Genomic DNA, 15,894 nt, shown 5'->3' with positions numbered 1-15,894 from the left:
TTTCTGGCTCAGAAATAATAGTTCCCTCCAGTGAATTATGTCAATGATTTTTAGAGCAGTAAAATGTTTGTTCTCTGAATTACTTTAGGTGTCTGCTCCTTTATTTTCCTTGCACATAAACAGCACAGTGTTGGAAAGAAGCCCATGCCATCGTAGATGCATTATATTATTGCTAATGTGATTAACCCAAAGTAAAACATTAAATCCTCGTGAGGCATTAGTCTAAATAATGAGATGACCGACTCTAAGTTCCCTGGGCTTATGGCATGGGGAAAAATATATCATGCACTTCATCTCTTGCATTGACATTTGAAATTTATCATTTGAAGCTGGTGCTGGGAGCAACTGTGCACAGAGCCATTGTAAGGGCAGAGTAGTGCTGGTCAGGCCTGATGCACGTTACAACCAAAAGATGCTGAGTAAATGCCTGTGCCTCTGCTGCTGGGGTCTGCTGCCATGAAAGCCATCACCCTTCTGCCCATTCAGGCTGCTCCTTTCACAAGAAGCTTGTAAATCAGCTGCATTGTTTAAGATCATATTTAATTCCTGCTTTGAAATATGTTCACCTAAGTTCTGTCTGAAGTGCTCAGAACAGCAGGGAATCATAGTAAGGACTTGTATGGATTTATTGACCCAAGGCTGTACAAAGCAGGTTGAAGGTATATTCTCCTGTATAGCATATAAGATATGCTGTACTATTTTTTAAATCAAAGATTAAATCAAAATGGCATTTCTGAATTCCCAACACCATGCATCACAAGGGTGTGTAGAGCTGAGGTCACTGCTCATAGGCAGAGATGCTGCAGTGATAATCTGAGTAAGCACTGATAGGATCTTTCCATGTTTCCTTATGTAGGAAAAAGGGCTCAGACTCAGGAAAATGTTGGGTACTTACACAGAAAAGTTTTACCTAAATTTTCATTGTCTGATGTACACAGTGCCAATAATTATTATTCTTTTGTTTAAATGGCAGAATGACACCTGTGCACAATTGTGTCAAAACACACTTTAAAGCCACTTTAAATACAGCAGGATGAGCAGTAGTGTCTTTTCTGAAGGCAATGTTCTAAGACACTGCTTAATGGAAAATTTAACTTTTCATTTCTTTTCCACCACTTTGCTTCTCAGCAACACAGAATAAAATAATGACTCAAAGACACCTGTTTCATTTAATTTGTTACTATACCATTTAAATCCCCAAACCTACATAGATTATATTCTCCTGATATAGCAGATACCAATTAATGCATAATGGTCTTTTTGACAGAGTAACTATAGAATTGCTGGAAAAGTGTGCTTCCCTTTATCTAGTGCTTATGCTGTTCAATGTAGTTTTCATTTCATGAGTTGTTTGGTAATTGCACTGTTTAGTTTAGAGAGTGCATATTTCTCTTGATTTTAAATTTGTTTTTGCAATATAATCCTTCCTTAAGAAACTTGGCCATCCTTACCAGTTTCAACCAATACATTCAGATCTTCTGTGACTGTTGAAAATAATATTTAGGCCATTCATACAAAAACTTACTGTATCTAAAATAAATATGGATCTATTTATGATGTGTGTGTTTGCACTGCTTGTAATGCAAGGCAATGCAAAGCTGTTACTGACATAAATGTGTGTGTGTGCTTGCTCACAGACACCCTCCAACCCCTTGAGCTGCAGAGGTTTCAGAGAGAAAAGATATTTTCTGGTGCAGTTGGCAAATTTGGACCAGATGTCATCCAAAACTGTGAGACCTGCCAGTGGCACAGGGCTCATGGAGCAGCAGATGTGGCTTTGGGACAGAGCTGTTCGGGGGGGTTTGCTTCCTTCTCACTCTGCAGATGACTTTACTTGTACAGCAACGCCAATGGAGATAGACACTTGTTAGTTAGTTATTGTGGTTATCAAGGACTGTAGGAAATGCCCTTATTTCACAGTGTGCAAAGGCCCTTTGTAAATTTCAGAAAGTGCACTAAATTCAAATGCTAGGCTTGGGGTTTTTCTGAATTGTTTTTACTCACATTTTTCTTGAATTGTTTTTACTCACATTTCTAAATATGCATGACTTGGGAAAAATTCATTTATTTGGAGAGAATAAGAGCTTAAATGGAATGTAAATGAACCAGAAGCTTGGGTCTGGTGCCCTAACAGAGATGAAATTAAACTTGTGTACATGCATTTGTATTGTGTTGCATTGTACTCAGGAGAATGGAGGAATTATCAGGCATTTGTTCCACATTTGAGCTTTCTTATTCTGGCAAAACAAAGGTTTCAGATGTCAATGTTGGCTTTTTCCTTTTGTGTCAGCAACTCAACTGTGGCTGCAAACCTTTCGATTCTGCTCATTCTGTTGATCTCAAGTCAAAAATTTCCTAATTTTCTTTTGGTGATGAACCAAATTGGCATTTTTGCCATATTTTCAGGGGCCTAGCTTGTAAACCTTTGAGATTTTATTTATACTGCCTGCAGCAGTCCTTGCAAACTTTTCATGAGCAGCCAGGAGGAGGGTTAATCACCCCTTTGTTGAACAGTACTTATTAATTGGGAAACACTGGGAAAACAATTTCATTTTAATTAAATCAAATATCTTTTCTCACAAGTGCATTTGAAGACACTCCTCAAAGTTTCTAGTGTTTGGGTTTTTTAATTTAAATTTTATTTTGTCTTCTCTCTGTAGCCATATACATCTGGAGCAATAATCCTGAAGGACCCAGTTGAAGTTTAAAATGAGTGCAGGGGAAAAGGAGTTCTGGAAGGAAGAGATAGGGAGTGTGCTATAGAGTTTCATAGTTTTATTTAAGCTTCTTGTGTTGCTCTGTAGTGTGTTTGGAGGTGTTTGCTGCATCATAGTTAAGAAAAGGACTCCATTCCCATTGCCTTCTTGTAAAAATAAGAATAAACTGCTGTTTGTAGCAGCTATGAGCTATCTAAATTCTAGCTGTGATGACAAGGAAAGCAATAGCTTGCATGAGATTAAGAAGAGATAAAGTGAGAAAGTGGAGTGAGAAATTGCCTTGATCAGGGATTCTGAAAGCATAGTCTACTTCTGCCTACAGGCCAAGAAAATAAATGAATGTCATTATGACACTCTGCACCAGCTAAGGATCTGTCCCCATTTCTCCACTGCCACTCAGCTTCCCGGGGGCTCTAAGTGCTTCTCTGTGGCCAGTGACTTCAGGCAATGTGATATTTCTGTCAGTGCATTCATAAATATGGGATGGTTTGGTATTGGCTTCAGGTTCCTGCCTTACTGAGCAGAGCAGTAAACTTGAGAGCTGAAGGGCAGGTCTCATGCCTAAAACAGGTCTCATGCCTAAAACAAGTCTCATGCCTAAAACTCCCCATAGATTCATTTAGGCTGGAAAAGACCTTTTAAGATTGTAGAGTTCAACCATTAGCCCAGTACTGCCAAGTCCGCAACTGAAGCCTGGGCCACATCTACATCTGGAAAGGCAAGAGCCTTCTTCCCTCTTTTGTGAAACAAAGAAAAGATTAATTAATTTTACCTTTTAAAGTGCATCATTACTCCTTTCTGGGACATGTAAGTTGAGATGTTTATAATAAATTGTATCAACATTTGCTTAATCTAACTTGGGGAGCTTGTCACTTATTTATAGTTCTGCTTTTCAATGTAAGTGATAGGAAAGTGGCACGCATCCATTATGACTTAGATTTCAAAGTAACAAGGTGATACAAAGAAATGCTCTGATGGAAAATTCAATGTATCTTTTCCCAGCATTGCATTGAGCATAAATAAGAAAGTACATTGGCTGCAGACTGTCTTTTGGAATTTGGCTGAGAAAATAGAATTCAAATTCAAGTATATGTGTATGTAAGGGTTACTACATCAGAAAGCACGTGAGCAGTCATTCTTCTGCAGACTAATGGACTGGAAGAACTGCATTCTGAAATTTACTCTGCCAAAGATGAATATATTTTAGCTGATAACTCATTTAAAATGGAACAGAAATACTTGCTTGGACAGAAACTGACACCTCCTTAGTGGACACATTAGCCACCAGTCTACACAATAATTTTATCTCATTTTCTGGTGAATTAAAATTATTTTCTAACTTCTGTATTTTCCTCATCTCATGATGCATATGCAGCCAGATGAAGAACTGATGAGGTTTTAGCTAGAATTCTTCCAGAAGGGTGGAAAAAATTGAATGAGGCAGAGGAAGCAAACCATCAAACCCAGGGAGGGAGAGCAGGGCTGTGGCTGCTGTGTCCAGGTGGGAAACAGGCTGCCATGGCATTTGCAGGGGTTCCTTGGGGTGGGGATTAGAAAAGCTCAGAGACTGATTGAGACTCAGATCAAGATGCAGGCAGACTCCCTGAACCCACTCTGTAATTCCTGACCAGGCTTAGTGCTCATGAATAAGTGAATAGCAAAGGTAACTGGGTAGTTCCAAGGTCACCCTGTACAACCTCCTGTCTACTTGTACAATGAGAGCAGCAAAGAGTCACTTTTTAGTATTCCTGTTTGGGTATTTTACATAAACAGCACTTTATACATAAACTTTTGTATAAAACATCTTTTCTGTATATTTATTTGCATAGAAAATATTTTCGATTTTTAAACCCATAATTTTATGTGTTTTCAATATCCCTTTGTATATTATTTGTCACTGTAACAAAACGGTGTATCTATTTGAAGAAGTAAAAAAATGCAGAAGCAGAATATAATTTTAAGGGCATTGAAACCAAGTACTTGCTGAGATAGGAGGAGATTTTCTCATTTAAAGCTCATCAATGTACTGACCAGCCAGTCACTGTTGGGCTGTTTCTGATAACTCACTATACAAAAGTCTCTATTACATTGTAATTATCTGTTTATTAAAAGCTAAAAGCCCAGACTGCCATACAGAGCCTCGACTACTTAATATCTGCTTTAATTAACTTTTCACATTCAACTAATTCTGGAACAATTTGATAGGCTTGTTATCAAGCATGCCAGACCTGTCCTTCCACTCTACATTTTAAAAAAGAACACGAAGTGTTTCATGAAAGTTGAAGTCACAGTTCTCTCCTGCCACAAAGTTCCTCTGCAAATCCAGATGTACCCAGTAATTTTTTTTTTTAGGTTCTGCTATTGTTTTGTTAGAATATTTATGTCATAGTCCATATGTTGCATAAGACCCTTAGGGACTCTAAGACCCCAAATCTTCCCAGTTATTCTATATTCTATGTCTTTATTCTTGTTGGAAGACACAAGGTCTGTTTTGGGATTTTTTTTTTTTTAATGTAGAGTTTAAAATTTGAATGAAACATTTTTTGCACTTTGTGGAATATTTGATAACAGAAAGGAAAACCACAGGAAAGCTTAAAAAACCTGAGAAAGTTTGAAAACTTTTGGGTGTTTTTTCATATTGAAATGATATTTTAGGTCATGCTGAAAGCTTTTATCCCTTCTAAATGAAACATTCATTTCAGATTTTCTTGCTGAAGAAATTCTAGTATTCTTAGTTGAGCAAAATAGTAGAAGGATGAACATACACCCTTTGGAAATTATGCAAACTAACAAATGTGAAAACCATTAATTCCATGCTCTAGTTTTTAGTCCAGCTGACAGCATCACACAGTTCTTAAAATATCAAAGTTCAGTGAGTTTTGAGACCACTTATTTTGCAGAAAGCATCAGTTTCTGAGCAATAATAGAAAGAATTAAGCACTATCTTGTTCAATGCTTACAGATGAGGAATCTTAGTAAATATGATCCTTATTTTTTCTAGAGTCCAGTTTGATACCACATATTTATCTTAAACTTTTAAAGGCTCAAACTATTTTTCTGTACCTTTTGCTTACCTTCAAATGATACAGTTTTGACATATGCTTGAAATAAACTGGGTTTATGCTTGCTCCAATTTAATTCTGACAGAGTAGTTAGAGCTCCAGATTAATTTGGGATATTTTGGTAGAAAGCAATAAATCATCAGTCTCATTCCAAAGTTCCAAATAATTAAGTTGTTCCCTAGCACTATTTCCAGATAGGTTTATTTGGTTCTTTGTAACTTGAATAACTTATGTTGACTGCTGCATAGCAGTTATCTTTTGTATGACAAGGAGAAAAGATTTAATGGGAGAAAAAAGTTACTGCATTAGATGGAAGAAAACTTTTGTAGCATACTCAGACATATCAAAGCAGCAGTATTTTAAAATAGGATAAACTAAATAGTTTAATTGACACAAATCCAGCTGAATGATTTCTATTCCAAATTATAGAGTTATTTATAGATTTTGGAACTATTCAGGGTTTTTTGGCCTGTGGAAAGTTAATCTTATCATTTGCTGCTAGTAAACTGAAAGGCATGAATCTTTTATTGTTGTGTAATTTTCCTTCTCTCTTGTACCAAATAGTCTAGCAATAAAAGTGTATCTTTCATATCCTTCTTTTTCTGTTTTCAATAGCCATGTGGAGCTAGAAATACAAGCTGTGTGAGGTGGGATTTAACTGTCTGCCCTGCTAGGAGACTGTGCTCAAAATTAGACCCCTCTGGCCAGTAAAGTCCAACAAAGTTGATAGCTGGAGTCGTGTACAAGTCATGCACCAGTCACAATTGCAGTCCAAAATCTCCTATTCAACATCTGCCTGGGCTGCCTTCGCAGTTGCAGTCAGAAAGTCAAGTTCTCTGTATTTTAGTCTTTTATTTTGTTATCAAGCACAAATGTTTATAAATCTTGTTTAGTGCCATTCAGGCAAAATGCTGTGGTGAATAACTGTGAGAGATCAAATGCACACCTTATCTTTGCAGAGAAGTACCTTGCAAATAAATGACAGGCATTTCAGGAGATCACTGAGATTCATTACCTGGATGATTTCTCATTTTCAGATAGAAATGAAAGGAAATTATCCAATTTCTTTTTCTTATAATAACATCCAATACATTTAATGTCCAATTTTATAGTGCTTCTTGATTTATAGCATTTCCCAGGCTCATCATGCTCTAGCTACTACTGCAAAAGCAGTTCCCATCTTAACCCTTTCAGTGTGGCTGTCCCCCAAGAAATGTTTCCTTTGCTCAAGGGTGATTTCATGTGTGATGTTGAGCTCCTCTGAGTCTGAAGCAGAATGCCCTTCTAATATGGCTTCGGTCAGGAAATCCAGACTATTTGGCTATTTCTTGTAGTTACTACGTACACATGAAGTGCTTACATACCCACAAATCCAGAACTGGTGGCAGAAACCAAAGAAAAAGTAGCAAATTGAGCAATATTTTTGTATTAAAAAAAATCCTTGACTCAGTTCTAAGCCAGTATTTTAGTCTGTGCTAGTTCAGGGGATCAAGGGGAACAAAGTGATAAACCAGCATCTCATCTTCTGCTCTCTGCGACCCATGTCACAAGTAATCAATACATTACTATGCAAATTATTCAAATGCTGAATGACAATGATCTCTTGGCTAAACCTTTCTGCCTTTTCCACTGCTTTCCTGGAGCAGTTGTTCCCCACCCTGCTGGGTAGGTGAGCTACTGGGCGCGCAGAGAGGGACTGGCAGTCATGCAGTTTCCTAAGTGAACCACAAATTCCTATTTTTCTGTTGTACCCAGAATATTGTGTGCAAACAATGATGGAGCTCATCAGCAAAACTGTGCGTCTTGAAGATAATGCTCCTTCAACAACTATGGGACAGCATTTCCTGAGCCTTTATTGTGGGCTGTCCATGAACCCATGAAAGCTTCCTTGTTAGTTTAATTTTACTTGAATAATTTTCACGGTGTTCTTCACAATTGTGAAAATCCCTTTTTAAACAGCAATGTAGATCTTGTGACCTGAGAGTCTGCACATTGATCAGTAACATCCTAAGGCTGAGGATACCCTGGGGGTCAGCAATATGTTTTGTCATGTATATGCCTTTAGTGACAATACAGGAATACTCAAACTATCATCAGTATAAAAGGTGCCAGGCAAAGGTTGTCCTGTAGATGTTCACAGGAACAGACAGTTGGCCAGCTAAGGACAGTATATTAAAAATAGTTGCAGCATTATGTTACATTAAATTATAGCTGTTTCTGGATTTCAGAGGGTTTTTTAGGATTAAATGCTTTTCCAAGCAAAGACAGTGTGATCTCTTTTGAAGGTGTGTCTGAGTGAAAAAATTCTCAGTGGGCTGAAGAGACCTGGCTGAAATTGGCCTCTGAACAAGAGTGTTTATTGTAGCGTGATTTAAATACATTCTGTACCATGGCTAAAGAGCAATATGACCCTGCAAACCAGATCAAACTTTGTTTATTGGAGCTATATTTGTTACTGAGAGGGAACACCAGATAGGCTGATTATGACTGTTCTAAACACAAAACAAAATAATAACCAGTACAAAGTACGCAGAAATACAACCGTGCTTGAAAATATCCTGCCTTTAATTGCACGGTTATTTCTGTGTTGTGGTCACTCAGTTGAAGATTCTGTTTCCAACAGTAAATAACAGCTTCACTTCAACTAAACTGTTTTCCAGGACTCTAGAGGAAATATGACCCAAAGGAATATGGTTATAAAGGGCAGAACCTGCCAAGGCCAAGAAAAAACATTTAGCTAAACCTTCTTTTCTAAACTGACTTTCCTTCTTATTGACAAATGAGGACAGGAAAAAGTGTTCCAAGGAATACAAGCAAAACAATTAACAAGGTTCACAATAGTTTCTAAGTATTGAATTATGGATCATCTGAAGATATGTACACACACTCTTGGCTGGTAGATTCAGAGTGTCTCATGGACCAGCCATGTTTCAGGAAGGATAATCCTTGTATGCCCATGTGAGGGAGGCAGGAAAGCCAAGATGTGTGTACCTAGTTTAGGAATAAATTAGAGGCACTAGAGATCAAACTCCAGTTTGGCTCTAGTTGATAAGGAATGGCTGTAAGGAGATGTACTGTCTCATGCTCTTCATGAGCAGAGCAGCACTCAGTGATGCAGCACAATATTCTGATGAGGCTTCTCTTAACCAGGCTACAGGATCATTCCTCCTTGCCTCAGCTGACTGCAGCCCCAGATCACCTGTCAGGAGGCCATTCTGTCCAGTGCCTTTCTGCAGCACCCCTTGAACACAGCTGGACACAGGAAATGCTACTACAGAGTTTGGGAATAACAAAAAGAATATTTTTGTTACTGAAGCAGTAGTCCTGTAATCCTGGCCAAGATCATGTTGTTACTGAGGTTGCTCTGTCATAAAGTTGTGTCTTTCAGCAGTCTATAACTAGCTGTTAAAGGGCTGAGATAAACACAAAATCATATTCTACTAACCAGGTTTTTGGGTTGTTTTATGGTAGACAGCCACAGTCATTCACAGTCATGGCACAGCATTTCACCCCACTGCCCATCTACATCCCTAATGAGCCATCCTGCTAAACATATGCACTGCCTTAGCCTTTGGTATTGAAACAAACTGTTGGATACCGAAGGACCCAAAATATTGGCTCCTTCTGCTGAGTGAGATGCTTTTGCTGAGAATGTGAGCTTGATCAGCCTTGGTCATCCCCCAAAATGGGGTATGCCAGGCCTCAGTACTTAGAGAAAGTTGGATGTTTGGAAATGAAGGTGAATTAGAAATGGTGTGATTTTAAGGGCAGCCAGGCACACAGACAGCTCTTTTCTAAAATACATTTATCAACAGCAATAGGCACAGTAGTAAAAGCTACTATTCAAAGCTGCTCAGTATTTATTTAGATTATGGAATAAAGTTCTTTCTATTAACTGAAGAACAGCTGCAAAGAGATGCACAAAGAATCTAGAAATCTCTTGACAAACATTTACACAGAAGGTGATGATAAACAAACAAGACCTAATACCTAGCACAATGCTTTTATAGGACATGTTTTATTAACAGCTTTGAATTTTTGCTCTGCCTGTCAGGAGAATCCTTTATCCTCAAACCTCTCAGTGCAGATTTACTGTAAAATGTAGCTCTCTATTTTTAATCAGAGTATGGGGAATGAAGGGAATCATATATCCAAAAGCATTAGCAAGTAATGCTCAACATCTCTGAAGGCACATTTATTGAATAGTTCAATTTGACTGGGAACTTAAATGGCTCTCTCTGTTTTGGTGTTGATGTATTATGGAATTATTCTCACATGCTGATCCAGGTTTATTCATTGTCTGCCAAGAGCTGAATAGTGTAGTCCTGTGACATGGGGAGTAAAAGCAATTCTTTTTCCTGTTACAACTTTAAGACATTGTCAAAAGACAATGTATTACTTAGGGAGGTGGTGCAGCCAGTTCTGCTCTCCGTGTGGCAGCTGATAGTGCTGTAAACACCTGCACCACCTCTGTGCTGGGAAGTTACTGCACCAGGCAACTGGGAACTTCCAAATACAACCTCATCTTCAGAAAGGGAACACCCAACTCTCCCTGAAACTCTGAGTTTCAGGTGTTTAGAAAGGAGACAGTTAAAATAAATAAGACATTTCCAAAAGTGTAGGTTTCATTCTTTTAGAACAAAGTGAAGAAATACCATCTTTTTTCTTCTAAAGAACCATGGGGATAGATGCAGCTCAGAGTTGCAGTTCAGGCACAGGTGCCAGCATGCTGGGGGATTACACCAAGCAAGATGGGGTCATTTGCCACAGCTCCATAACTTTCCTCAGCAAACTTATCTGTCAGAATCCGTACAAGTGTCAATTGTCATAAATTACCACCACCTTTGAATACAATTACTTAGCAAAATTAATTAAGACTTAAAAGATAAATGCTGGTAGCTAAGGACAAAAGTCCACACTGAGGTGTAATAAATTATGAATACAATTAAATTAAATATCTTCACTAGAAGGAGAAATCAGAGCCTCAAGATACATTTGTAATTAAAGATGTCTATTTAAATTTTATCTCAATCTGACCTCCTCATAATTTATGAAGATGTATGTTCCAATGTCAAGAAATTAAGTGTAAATTATGAACCTAATAGCTTTATAGTAAGAAAATCGATATCCTGATTACAAACTCAATTTATTTTATTGATAAAAATGTCTGGCAGATCTGATGTGATTCAGAGGAAATCCTCAGAGATAAGCATTTCAAATCAGTAATGATTGTCTACTTTCAGTGTCTTTGGTCAAATCCATTGTACAAGAATCTAGAGAAAGAAGCATGTGCATTGAACAGCATAAACAGTTAATATGAGAGTCAGCCCCTCACTTGTGGTCTTGGGGGGCTTTGCACCTCTGGGTAGCACTAAGGAGCAGAAGAAATGCCCTTGCATCCAATTAATTTTCTTGTTAGTGAAAGCAATTCACAATCTTAATTTAACAATTCCCTAGAGAGCTAAAGCACGAGGGGCATCTAGTGACTCAAGCTCTCAGGCTGCACATTGACTACTGTTCACAGCCTTTTCCCCTTACTGTATTCTCAGCATTATTCCTTATCTCCTGTTATAGAAACCCAGACTGACTTGCTCCCCAAGACCTAATGAGAAAGCTCTTCCTCACCCACGTTTCTGTTGCCACACAGAAAAACTCTTGGTGACTGACAGTGAAAAAGTGGCAAATCTCAGAAAGATGACTGATAGTGCCAGAGTGTATCCAAACTGTAATGGCCTTGATTGACATTATGGGACATGAGACATGTCATAAAGAAGAATCAAACTGTCACAGAAATAGAAAACCTCTACACTGTACATGGATGCCTGCATCCATGTTTATCCAGTACACTTGTATGCTAGTCCTTATTTTGTCTGCAATTTTATCCATGCTCTTTGTAAAAGCCCCAGTTTGGTTATCTTCAGCTGCTATTTTATAGCAAGAGTCTGACATGAAGGCTTGTAATCAGACATCATTTTGTAAACAAGGAAAACATATGCTATATATAGGATAAATGATAAGGAATTGTGAATTGCAGGCCTATCTCAATACTGAGGATTTCTGTGGCGATCTTGCAAATCACAGCAGGGAGTTCTGAATGGATTGTGAAGTAACCAGAATCAATAACCAGCATGAGTACACTCAGTATTAAAAGTTGGGTTTCAAAAAAGCACACTTGGAAGGACACTGCATTTAAATTAGATCCTTTTTACTCCAGTTTTCTATGTCCCTCTTTCTTGTAATTTAACCTCCTTTGTCATTCATTGCTCTCTGTGAATACAAGTGACTATGAAGTAATTAAAAAAAATATAGTGAAGAAAAATATATAAAACAATGCATAATAAATTAATGCCTGAATGAGGCAGCAGTGGAGGGAGATTTTTCCAGCATATTCTCATTATAATCAGAAATACACCATTTGTTAGATGCTTGTGTAGTAACTACAGATTTTAGGATGAGGGCAAAGTCTGAGTGTGTAGCTCTTTCCTCAGCAGCATGGAGGACACCATTAAGATGTATTCATGATGGTTGAAAGGAGCAGTAGTGAAACAAACTCTCAGGAAACAAGGATGTGTCTGACCTACATCGAGGCCCATAACAAACTTAGGAAGAACCCATTCCTTGTGGTCTGGAGCCTCTAACAGGTCCATAACCCCTCCCTTTGTGCGTGCTGAAGCTCATACAAAGCACACCTATAAGCATTAGGAAGGTGTAAGGATATAGCAGTGGATCCATAGGGATCCCATTCCACTGGTGCTGCACAGGCAGTACTGACCTGATCTGCAGCCAGGTGAGCATTGCTGTGGTGCCTCCCCCACACACCCAGACTGTGAAGAACACCACCAGCAGGGCTGTGGTGAACATCATCTGCTTGGGCTGCGAGTCCGTGTCCCGAATGGCCAACGCAAACGCAATTGCGCCCCGCAAACCTGAAACAGGACAAGGGGGAGGAACTTAATGAGATAGAGAAACAGAGTTTTTATATTTTCAGTCCAAACCCAGTTCCAAGGGCAGAGGAAATTTTCAGATCGTAATCCTGTTTATAAAGTACTGAATCATGCTAACTGAAAGGGTGGGATTTATTGCAACAAATTTGCAAAAGTACTCTCATATTCACATAATAATAACACTTTTGCTTTAAATCCACTGAATTCCTTGTCTTGAATAATTGCAAATTAAGTAGTGATCTGAACTTAATGCAGGTTGAAAAAGAAGCCTATATCCTGCATTAAGTGGGACTACTTGTGAAGTCAGGAGCAAGTGAAAAAGAGAATTGGCATTAAAATCTGTACCTAAATATGCTACTCATTTCTTCCTTGAAAATATAGAGTATATTCCTTTAAAATAATTTAATATTCTAAAACTAGTCAGAAAAACATGACTTAAAAACAATGAATAGTCTTTCAAAGATGATTTTAAATACCTAAAGGGGGATGCAGAATAAATTAATGTACTTGAAATGTTATAATAGTTGTAGAATTATACACCCACAGAGACTGAATAAACAAGAAATTACAAAGGTGGTGAAAACAGCTAAATGAGTTAAAAAAAAAAGCCCCATAGCTAGTAATAAAGGGACTAAATAGGTCTTGACAAAATGCCATGTTTAAAAATTGAAGGGGAAAAAACCTGCTAGTGCCTGCAGCCCTCAGGATGCATAATGCAAATAATATTCCATATTTTCCAATGCCTTTCATTTATCTATTTAAATGTACTTTATTGTTTTCAAAAAACTTTCACAAAATAATTCTAGAGAGGAAAGTCATTACGTGTATACAATACATGCTAAGTCCAAAAAGTACCTTGCAAAGTATTGAGAGATTAAATCTAGTAATCAAACCTCTTGTAAGGCACTGATGACATATGCAGAATCATTTAATTAACTGCTAAATGCAGCTATTTTTGGCCTAGAACTCAAAAGCTCTTTAAGATTACATAGCTAGAATGTGAATTATTTGGTATAGAAGCTGGGTTTCCAATTATTTGGTATAGAAGATTGTGCAGGGAACAGCACAAAGCAATTTCTGCAAGGAAGAAGCAGACTGGAGTTGCACTGTCTGAAAATACTCAGTGGCAGCAGGTTCAAAACCTTGCAGGCAGACACTGGGCTAGTCCTTGGCTTTGCTTTTGTGTAAAAGACATCTCTGAGGATGCAGGGTTTTACTATTTTCTAACAGGGAGAGAATATAATCTCATTTTAAACTGAGGAGGGAATGAACAACTATTGAAATGGTCTTTAGTTCAGTGGTTATAGTGGTAATCTGGATGGTTAGCACAGCTACATTTCACTGGAAAACAATACTGCTTCCCACAATTGCATCACACCTTTAATTTTAAATCTAGAGCAACTCTTCTTGTAAGGGGATATATATATATATATTTGCACACACATATTTACATATAAAAGTTAATTAGTATTAACTGTCTTCTTGAGCAGTGGACTGGCTGTTTCTTCAGTTCAGAAAAATAGTGAGTGACTTCTCTGCATTTTTCATTTACAAAAGGCTCAACATGGTCTATAAGAAATAATTCAGTTTCAAATAAAGACATGTCTAAAGTAAAACAAAAAATCAAACTGAACAACTAAAGCAGTGGGAAGCAGATGAATACACTTAAAATGTAAAGACTCAATGAGAAGCAAGGAACACTGCTGTATGTATGTGTATATATATGTATATATCTCTCAAAATACTTTCCAGGTAATAATACAAGTGAAGGAAGGGAATTTTAACAACCTCAGAAAATGTTGAGCTACTGAAATGGTCTGAAGTTAAGGAAGATTAAATTTTCTGTAGAACTTCAGGGAGAACTGCCACCACAGCCCAGTGGGATGATTGGATGCAGTGGATGTTGATACCTCAGCTACCCTTGGACAGAGTGGGGCAGCAGAAGGACCAGCTCTGATGAACCATTAGCAGAGATTCTCTCCCCTCATCTTTCAGAGGTGAATTGTTGGCAGCTCCACATCTGTGTTAATCCATTCATCCTTGGGCTGAATCACAGATTTCCTAACAGATCTTTTTTTTTGTGCCGTCCATTAGGGTTTCATCTTTAAGCAATACCCTTTAATGGGTCAGAGCCTTCAAAGCAGAGCAGCCCAGGGTTAAGCCCCAGAGTCCCCAGAACAGAACCTGTGTGCCCTGTAGGGCTGTTAGCCATCCTTTTCCCACACCCCACACAAACACCTCTCCAAACCCAGCCCTCTGAAGAGCCCATGAGGGCTGCAGTGTTTGCTGTTGGTGGGAAAAGAATCTGCCAGGAAAGAAGACTTTCTGTGGGCAGCCCCGGTGTTTTGGTTTCAGCCATAGTTTTCTGCTCTTTTCTTCCTTGCTTTCTTTTCTGTTTAGCTGATTTCTTCAATTGGCACTTGCCACCTCTGTGTCTGTATGAGTGTGTAGATGTAAATGCCTGCACAACAGCTGTGTGTACATGGGCATCTTTTGGCTTAATTCTGCATTTGTGTTCATCCTTTCAGACTCCCCTGATGCTGTAATGCCTTATATTAACAGCAACCACCCCTGTAGCACTGTGTCCCACAAGCCTCTCCGTTGCCTATTTATGTGTTGCAGAGAAGAGGAAAGCAGAGTAAAAAGTAAATAAGGATGTTGGGAGAAGAGTGGAAGATGCTATAAAGAATAAGACTTTAAAATGTTTCTTTTTCACATGAGCAGAGACTGCTGGACTGCTCACTTTAGCTGATGTTCAACTTATTTTGAGAAGCCTGGGGTTAATTAGTCCTTGTATAAAGGACTAATCAAGTTTTCATTTCCAATGGAATGTTATCAGGAATCCTGATTAAAAACAGTTGTAGAAGTGAATCCACCCTCTGTAATGTATTTTAGAGGAATGGTAGAAGCAGATAAAGAATGAGATAAATCAAAATGCTCCATAATCCACCTCCAAGCCCAACTCTTCCACCTTTTCTCAACTGTATTGATATGCATCAAAAAGCTGAACTTAGTGACTTCAGGAGAGTTCTTTGCAGAGTAAGGTTTAATCAAAGGCTAATCAACAGTGTACTTGCCTGACCTTAATTGCTTTTCTCAGCAATTTTTCTCAGCAATCACTTTAGTGATTGTGGCAGTAAAACAAGCAGTAAATGTTTGGTGGATTTGGTA

The 15,894-nt window shown here is 38.2% G+C and overlaps 1 protein-coding gene across 3 annotated transcripts in view; it reads right to left on the bottom strand.

Annotated features, from left to right (window-relative positions):
• Positions 1-15,894, bottom strand: part of SLC9A9 (solute carrier family 9 member A9) — a 171,987-nt gene that overhangs the window by 54,380 nt on the left and 101,713 nt on the right. For all 3 annotated transcript variants that reach the window (XM_030954305.1, XM_030954304.1, XM_030954306.1), the window contains exon 12: positions 12,552-12,705. In XM_030954305.1, the coding sequence (XP_030810165.1) occupies positions 12,552-12,705 (154 nt within the window). The remainder of the gene's footprint in view (positions 1-12,551; positions 12,706-15,894) is intronic.

The sequence above is a fragment of the Camarhynchus parvulus genome, chromosome 9 (genome assembly GCF_901933205.1).
Source record: "Camarhynchus parvulus chromosome 9, STF_HiC, whole genome shotgun sequence".
NCBI lineage: Eukaryota > Metazoa > Chordata > Aves > Passeriformes > Thraupidae > Camarhynchus > Camarhynchus parvulus.
The sequence above is the reverse complement of the archived record's forward strand: the minus strand, read 5'-3'. Positions and strand labels throughout refer to the sequence as shown.